Raw genomic sequence first — 9,062 nt, 5'->3', positions numbered from 1 at the left:
CAATATTTTATAAATTAAGAGCCTGTATTAAATCGTGTTAAAAATAATTTACCCATTTGAGTGCATAATATTGTAGATTATAATATTCATGTTTAAAATGATTGAGAATATATTTACACTTAGAATTTAAACAATAATAATAATAATAATAATAATAATACACAAATATTTTCATTCGTTATTACAATTTATATAAATATATAATATAATGTAATATATACTTTATAAAATTCAGACAGAAAAATTCTTAATTTTATTAAAACACTAATAATAAATAATTAAAAAAAAAAATTAATGGTATCGTTGTTATTTTATAAAATACTTGATTGCGATATGGTAAATTGGTAACATATTTTACAGTCTTCTCTTTGACAAAATGGTAACATTCACGTCTTAAACATACAAAATATGTATGAACAAATTTGTATGTTGCATCAATAATATAACAAAGAGATAAAAGCACGATCTTGGACTACGAGTGTTCATAATATTATTTTAAAAAACTTCCTTTCGAAAATCAAATCCAAATTGATCGCATTTAACTCTCAAAAGTCTACCGAGTTGTGGCGGACCGCAATAAAACACTGTGATCTTTCCTTTCTTTTGGTCTAATAATTGCTTGAACACTTTATCCCAGTTTGGCCTGCCCGCGTTTGTTCTGGTCTTCAAACCCGTGATAAAATCTCGTTTTTCCTAAAAATCGATTGATATTTCATATTTAGTCTATAGCCGTTTATCATCATTCATATATAATAATAATAATAATAATAATAAAATTATTAAACAAATCGATTATAACGATATTATTATCAGCGATTCTCACCTTTTCGTGCAACAAATCCAAAGCTAATTGGAGTCCGACGGCTTTCATATCGGTTTTTTGCAAGGCCGACGTTATATACATGTGCATCTCTAAGAACCTCTCCATGGCCCCGCCGAGCTCAGCCTGTTCAATTTCCAGTTGTGACAGTAAATTCACGAACCACTCAAACGATCGTTGATCTCGATTAATCCAAAAGAAATCGACCTGCGCGCAACGGGGAAATAATAAAACATAATAATAACATCATAATATTACACCTGCACCTACCGAACACAACAATAATATTATCATATTATGCGTAATAATCTAGATCTATTTCGCCTCACCTTCCTGAGATGCATCACCGTGGGTGGTATTTCACTCGCCCACGTGTATTTACACTTCGGACACGTGTGCCGGGCTTTCCAGTATCGGTGCATGATTGATTGCAATATGGAAGCGAACGGCGTGACACCGATGCCCGTGGCTATCATCACGGCGTGCTGGGCTCGGAATATGTGACTGGACGGTGCACCGTACGGACCGACCAGATAGATCTAACGATTAAAAAAAAGAGAGAAATAAAACGTCGTTCGGTGTACCGTGAAAGCAAATGTTCGCCCGACACCGTACTCACCTCTAGTGGTTTGCCGACAGGATAATTTATGGGCGACTGACTACTGTTGTCTTCTTTAGACCTTTCCTTCGACTTGTTTTCATTGGTCACAAACTCCATGCTGCCCATGTTGGACGACTGAAACAGTACGAATAATGTTTAGAACGATAATATTATGTTAATCAGTCGTGATACACCCACTGATAGTAAGGCTCACCGTTTCTATTGTGATACTATACGACGAGACTTTGGTTTCGCAGTTTTCCAAGCTCGGCGTCTTGAACGCTATGATGGTCGGCTTGTGTCTCATGTAACGGAAACTTTGAGCCAATGACTTGTTTTGGGGGCTTAAATATGCCAAACCTAGAGACTGAAGTCTTGCTCTCTTCATTTGACATTCGTCGAAACTCTTCTCGGATTCAGATCGCATATAAGTTCGTAAACTGAAAATGTACACTCATAAGTTTTAATTTAGTTTTCATTATGTATGTAATTGATGAAATACAAAATATTTATCACATACGCTAATAGACGTTCTCTCTTTTTAATACGATTTTCCATATCGGGCATGGACAATGATTTTGACAGCGGGGCCTTGTTGATCAAAACAAGCTTGTGGAGATTGGTGTTTTGTACCTTTTTCACTGATTTTCTCACTTCTAATAATTCATGAATTAATATTTACAATAATTTCGTATTTTTTAATTTTACACTAACTAATAAATCACATTAATCTAGAAACATTATAGCATTTAATATTACCCATTGGAGTTTTTGAATTACCAGAAGTGCCATCGCTTTCTGAACCTCTAATTTGAAAGTCTTCTGGCAAACTGCTAAAACTCTGATTTGTATAACTAAAATCACCACCTTTTTTATATTTTCCTTTGGCAGAATCCTCTACAGTTCTTCCGGAAAATGTTCTCTGAAGAGACCTATGACATATTTGTACATAACGTCATGATTACTTTATGAGTATAACTTAGTTGTTTTGAAACAGCGTTACACATACGTTTGTAGTTTTTTAATTTTTGAAGATTCTATGGTATCTACAGATGAAGTTTTGCTATTAACGGAACCAGGCAGTTCTTCGTTAAGTAAATGTAATTTTTGCTGTTCTTCTTCGAAATATGAATACAATCGATTTGTCCATTCTCCAACTCCACGGATGTGTAACCACATATAGTCTGTACAAAAATAATCGTTTACTTCGATACTTTAAAAATGCAGTCATGCAAATCACATTTTTATACACAAATTTACCTTCTTGTTCAGGAGCACTACTTATAGTAAATGGATGCCATTCATACTTGGCTATTGCTGGTATATTCACAAAAACATAGTCGCCGGGGTGGAAATCAAAATGTGGTGGTCTTTTAATTACCAAATGCGTGACTTTAGACGGTAAAAGTAGACCAGAACTGATGTACGTTTTTCCGTGTTCAGAACGCATCAATGAGAAACGGTAAAAACGTTCACACAAGTATAATAATCCGGGAATGATCAACCATTTCCAAAAGTTTGGACAGTGAAGAATCAAGAGTAAGTAAAAAGGCACGTACAGTAAGTGAGTCCAATAAAATATCTGAAAAACAACAATATATTGAAATGTAAAAATATAATAAGTTATCTAGGGAAATAAACCGTTCTCTGGTTTTTATTACTAACCTCGAAGCATCCTCCTCGGCGAACGAATGGCTGCGAACAAATGAACATCACGAACAGAATAACGATTAGTAATACACCCGTGGGATTGGCAAATCCAGATATGAGTCCGAAGAGTCCCGGGTCAGTGGTAAATAGCCATTCGGACACTGTGAATCCTTCGTAGTTCAAGTTTGGATCATATATTATGACGGTACCTATAGTGAGTACAAATAGTGCGAGAACAGTTACAATCAAATGATAACGACAAAATGTATAAACGATGTAAAATGAATAACTTACTGAAATTTAGTAGATGCATAAATGTATGAAGGATACTATAACCAAATATGAAAAACCCCGTGATCTTATGAAAGTATATATGTTGGTCCAAAGGCAAAAACAATGAGAATCCACGGGTTCTGAGGAACGTAATACAATGCCTTAACATGAGAACCAACACAAAAGTACAATTGAAGTTCAAACACTGGCCTGCAAATCAATATAAAATAACAAAATAGATTCATACATAATACCTAGTATATAATAATTAATGTATAAAATATTATGCACAACAATTTGCATACCTATAATTTGCAATAAAATATAATAATATGGACGAAGAAAAATATTTTCACTGTATTTCAAGGTAGGAACGATAAATATATAATTTATTTAATATCTGCTTTAATTTAAAAATGAAAATACTTAGATTTCTCTTTTTTTTTAATTGTTATTTTTCATCTTGGGGATTTTAAATGATCGACTTGCTAAGTTGGACCGCTTAAATACAAATTCTGTTTAATTATGACCGTATAAATTACAGGCAATTTTCCAAGTCAATGCAAGTCATGTAAATGTGTGTGTAGTACTGTGCGTTGTAAGTTAGTGATCATTAGTGTGTGATTGAAGTGTAAAATAAAATAACAGAGCGCGTGCACGCACGTTATGTCAATGCTCTACAAATATATTAATTATTTTGTTTATTTATTGCCTTAAGGGGTATCAATAGTATGGACAATTTCTATGAAAATTAGTTTTTGTATTTCCAATAATATGGATTGTTGAGAGGTTTGAGAGTAAAAACACATATTTATCAATTTTGTAGAAGAGAAGTCAATCTGTGCCTGTTTAAAAGTAAATTTTCGATGTTTTAATTACTTAATTGAATAATTCAAATTAAAAAAATAAAATATCACTAGTTTTTATTGCTAGCTAAATATTGGAAATTGAAAATAAAATATTGAAAATCGGTTCATATACAGGCTTAAATAAACTTGTTCTCTCAAATTTGTACAATATGTGTTCATACTATATGTCGTTTAGTAAGCTTTATATTGGAAATACGAAACTACGTGTGTAAAAGTGTTGCGTTATTCATTTTGGCATCCACGTACACAGTCACTCACACTTTAATTAGTGATTGCTTAATACGAATAGTTTTTTTCACGAGCCGCATGCTAATTGCTAACACACAATGAAAATGCCTACTTTGAACTCTTTAAAAACGATCGATATTGATACTCCTTAAAATTATTTTGCTAACTACCTATGCATAATTTTAACCAATCTATTTATTCGATAACATTTCTGAAAACTTATTTCAGAACATATTCATCATAAAGTAGACTTTAAATTTTCTTCTCAGATTTTTGATTGATTTTTTCATCTCAATATTAATAGCATTTTAAAATTCTTAATATTTTAAATCTAATAAAGAAGGGTGTTAAAAAAGTAGAAAAGTCCTATTTAAGTAAACTTCATTGGGAATCGAAATATGCTTTCATAAGTTGTATTCAATTGCTAGGATAGTTGGTACGATTGACTTATGATACATTTTTAGATATGATTGGTAGAAAACAAAGCCGAGGCCAACACATGCATGTGTTCTCTCCGTCTTACAGACGTACATGGCAAATTGTACGTTCACAATAATCTATTTTACTCTGTTATGCATAAAATTAAGAGTGAATTTACGCTTAAACAATTTAAAGGTAAGACTATCATTAAAGGCATCCCAGAGTATTTCATTGATATTTTAATTGCGAAACAATTTACGAGCATTTTAAAACTGTATATTTTTTGTTAATATTTTAAAATAATCATAACTTGCCTTAAAATTAAAATATCAATTAAAATCTCGGAGAAAAACGTCTCATCAACATTACATTTTATGAAAGGAGGTCGACTCTAATTTCAAAACAACATGCCTAGTAAAATTGTATATAATATTGTGAACATAAAATTTTCCGTGTTGTACCTAAACATCTATAAGACGGATAAAACGTGTAATGCGTGGGTGTGACGTCATCTCGACGTGAATTCTCCGCCCTCCGCGCCCGCAATCATTAGTATCGGGTATTGGCTGACATAATATCATAATTATTTCAGCAGCAGCTAAGATCTACGGCATCAGCTGGTCCCTTGACACATACAGTGTTGTAATATTATCAGACGGACCTTTGCAGCCCTGGACGCTGACGATGAGATACAACGACAAGGGGCGTATACGATATAGTAAATCGTGTCGAATGGCTTACCACAGGCTCGAGCGAGAATCGTGTAGATGTTGGAATTGCGATATTGATAGATTCTGGTCCCGAACAGCAACACGTTGACGAGTACGTAGACCGCCAGAAACATTAGATAGACGTAGTTGTTGCGCATGTACGGCAACGTCAGCTGGTACGGACGCAGAGCAGTGATTTTTCCCCAGACGGAGGCTGGCGGTTGTTTCGGCTTTGGCGGCACTAACCAGCGGTCTATGCTGCAGAAAAAAAAATAGTAGTGCGTTTTTACCAACGAGTGTTCCGATCATGTTTCACGCGCCGGTCGACGGGACCCGTATAAAGGGTTGTACAGACCGAAGAGTTTGATGAACTAATAATAATAACAATAATAATGAATAATAAATAATAATAATAATAATATATTGTATACCACAGTGCCGTGTTAATCATCGGCAAAATGAGACGATGAAAGAAGAAAACCATGGTTTTAAAAGAGTATATTATCTCGTTTTAATAACTCAGGATCAAGGCTATGGGCATTAACGAGTTAATAAGTTAGAAGTTAAGTGATTTTAACTTAAATTACTAGATTGGTGGTGTAACTAACTCAACTCATTTGCCTCTACAATAATTTAAAATCAACTAATATTTTTTTCCCCAATTAAGTTAATTTTATATCGCATATATATATATATATAAATCTTATATCTTAAATCCCTTTACGATTGCACATAATTAAAATAAAACATGATTGTGAAAAATGTGATAAGCACGCAGACTTATAAGCGCGCTACGCAGGAAATGCAACTCGGGTCAACAAATGAATCTTATTTTACTCTTTTCTCAGATGACAATTATTGACATGAACATGTAAATAATATTTATACATTTGGTATACCTATAGTTTGCAAATTTTACATCCATGGAAACTTTTTCAACCCCAAACACGGTAGACGAGCAGTTACTTTACATTTGTTTATTACATTTGGTAATTCATAGTTTTCAATCCATAGTACTATAGAAATCTTTAGTATTAGGAGGAAGTTTTTTCATTTGAGTTTTTGATATTGGTAGGCACTTCAAGTGTTTATTTTTTAAAAAACTATTTGTATAATAATTACATGAATTCTCGAAAGTAAAAAATGTATTAAAACTTCTGAAAGATATTTTTTTTTCAATAATAGTTAATAGTAATAATTGTTCATCATACCTATACCTTAATTTTAAGTTTGAACCGTGTAGTTAAAATAAGTGAATTACATACAGCTGCAATTTTGCCATAATAATAATCTACATCGTATTAAACATATAGGTAGGTATCTCGATTAACGTGTAAGATAGAGAGACATGAAATAACCAATTTTCAGTAGCACCCTTGAGGCGAAAAATAATTAAATATTAACAACTAATATGCATATTAAGTAAATTACAATATTTAAAAAATATTTTATGTTTTTTTAACAGAATAATATTTCTCCCGACCAATGAAACAAAATGAAACAAAATTTATTAAAAAAAAAAATCAATAATTAATAGTTTTCTTTTCAGTTTACATTCAATTGGATTTTCCATAAAAAAATGTATAAGTACCTCATATATTTGAAAACGTTTATTCGTAATTGATTTAATTTTTTTTCGCACGTTTCACAAACGAAAACAACACTAATTCATATTATTTTGCTTGTCGTTCACGAAAGCCATCGACCTGGGCGTGATATTATAGGTAACTGGTGTGAACACGAGACTTTTATATGTTAATATACCAGCCCGACCGACCCATAGACTGAAATATGAATTATCTATATTATACAGCAGACGTCTAATGTCTATAATAATGCTAGCTGTACTACAGTTATCTTACGGAATGATATTATTATTATTATGTGCGTTTCGATGGTAAAAAAAATAATACTTTTTTTTCGTTCGAGTGATCGTGTTTAAAAAAAAAAATGATTATATAACAATATACAATGCGGACGGATATTATTATTATATTTTTTTGGAAGGTGCCTGCCTATGTTATAATACTCCTTCAAAAATACAAACGACGACGTGTCATGTTACCTTATCGACAGATTTTCCAATAACCCGTTGTGTTTTTGTAATTGATTCTTGAGAGCTTCATATGTAATGGCACCCCTCGACTCGCTGTCGGCGTCTTCGAACAACGCCATCGTCAGGTCTTCCACTTGATCTTCCGAAAACTGCATTCCGTTTTCCTCCATACACGCACGCATCACGTGCTGCAATTCCCGGTGCTGTATAAGACCATCGCCTGAACAAAAAAAAATATCATAGTCGGATTTATTTTTGTTCTTCTATCCTGCTCCGGTTTCCGAGGACGAATATAATATTCCAATCACTCAAACGCCTGATTTTTAGATTCTGAGTGAAACGACGAATGTATTGATTTTACAATGATGTGTGTTTTTTTTTTATTTTTTTGTGTCTGTCATCACCTTTTAGGACAGTAAAAGTGCTTGGATTTTCTTCAACAGTATCTTTTCTGATAGGAAAGTGAATCTAGTTGGTACTTTGGGGGGTCAAAATTTCCCAGTAGTTTTCAAAAGCGCCGTGAAAAACAAAAGAAAAATTAAGGAAAAACGGGAATTTTTACGCAAAATCTGTTTTCGAGAAAATTGATTTTGGATTTTGGTGTAACTTTAAAACGAATGACTGTAGATACATGAAATTTTTACTGGTTGATTATAGTTCTATTTTCTATACATGATAAAATTTTCAAAATATTTTGATTTGTTTTGAGCTGTTTACGGACATTTTCCGTTTCCAATTTAATTAGTTTTTTTTTTATGAATGTCAATAAAACTTTATTTGTTGAGTAAAAATACTTGAAAATGTAATACAAGGCTCCTACTAAATTGTTACAATGACATTTGAAAAATATTAAAAATCCTTAGTCACAGTTTTTTTTTATCAACATTTAAAGTTCAAAAATTGACAAAATATGGAAAAATCACGAAAACTAGTAAACTATTTTGAGTTAATAATTCGTAAAAATTTTTCTTTTTAGAACTAAGATTTTAAAATGTAATACAAGATTCCTCATAATATTGTCTACCTTTATCAAAAAAAAAAAAATGTCTATAAGAAACTCAAATTAAATATTTGTGAGCGTTTGAAATTCATATTTTTACAACATTTGATATTCACCGATTTCTCATGTGACAATATACATATTTTATTGTTATTAAAAAACGAATGACTGTAGATATTTGAAAATTTCACTGAATGTTTAAATTAGCATTTTCTATACACGATAAAATTTTGAAAATAAGTTGACTCTTTTTGAGCTGTTTACGGACATTCTCAGTGTTAAATTTTTTTAGTTTTTTTTTTACTATAAATATCAATAAAGTTTTATCTGTTGTTCAAAAAGTGTAAACATTTAATGCGAGGCTCCTGATATATTGTTACAATAGCAGTTGAAAAATATTAAAAATACATAGGCACAATTTTTTTTTATAAGCAT

The 9,062-nt window shown here is 31.9% G+C and overlaps 1 protein-coding gene across 2 annotated transcripts in view; it reads right to left on the bottom strand.

Annotated features, from left to right (window-relative positions):
- Window positions 1-360: 360 nt before the first annotated feature.
- The window catches only part of LOC100165694 (NADPH oxidase 5), a 93,503-nt gene continuing 84,801 nt past the window's right edge, over window positions 361-9,062 (bottom strand). The window contains exons 8-20 of one of the 2 annotated variants that reach the window (XM_003242833.4): window positions 7,637-7,847; window positions 5,603-5,829; window positions 3,366-3,554; window positions 3,087-3,280; window positions 2,682-3,003; window positions 2,431-2,605; window positions 2,181-2,353; window positions 1,942-2,077; window positions 1,636-1,861; window positions 1,440-1,556; window positions 1,150-1,359; window positions 824-1,027; window positions 361-693 (exon numbers count right to left, since the gene is read on the bottom strand). In XM_003242833.4, the coding sequence (XP_003242881.1) occupies window positions 496-693; window positions 824-1,027; window positions 1,150-1,359; window positions 1,440-1,556; window positions 1,636-1,861; window positions 1,942-2,077; window positions 2,181-2,353; window positions 2,431-2,605; window positions 2,682-3,003; window positions 3,087-3,280; window positions 3,366-3,554; window positions 5,603-5,829; window positions 7,637-7,847 (2,582 nt within the window). In that variant the 3' untranslated portion in view covers window positions 361-495. The remainder of the gene's footprint in view (window positions 694-823; window positions 1,028-1,149; window positions 1,360-1,439; window positions 1,557-1,635; window positions 1,862-1,941; window positions 2,078-2,180; window positions 2,354-2,430; window positions 2,606-2,681; window positions 3,004-3,086; window positions 3,281-3,365; window positions 3,555-5,602; window positions 5,830-7,636; window positions 7,848-9,062) is intronic. The other variant, XM_008182401.3, reaches the window with a different exon arrangement.

This window comes from Acyrthosiphon pisum, chromosome A2 (assembly GCF_005508785.2).
Source record: "Acyrthosiphon pisum isolate AL4f chromosome A2, pea_aphid_22Mar2018_4r6ur, whole genome shotgun sequence".
Taxonomy (NCBI): domain Eukaryota; kingdom Metazoa; phylum Arthropoda; class Insecta; order Hemiptera; family Aphididae; genus Acyrthosiphon; species Acyrthosiphon pisum.
This window is presented reverse-complemented; position numbering and strand designations above follow the sequence as displayed.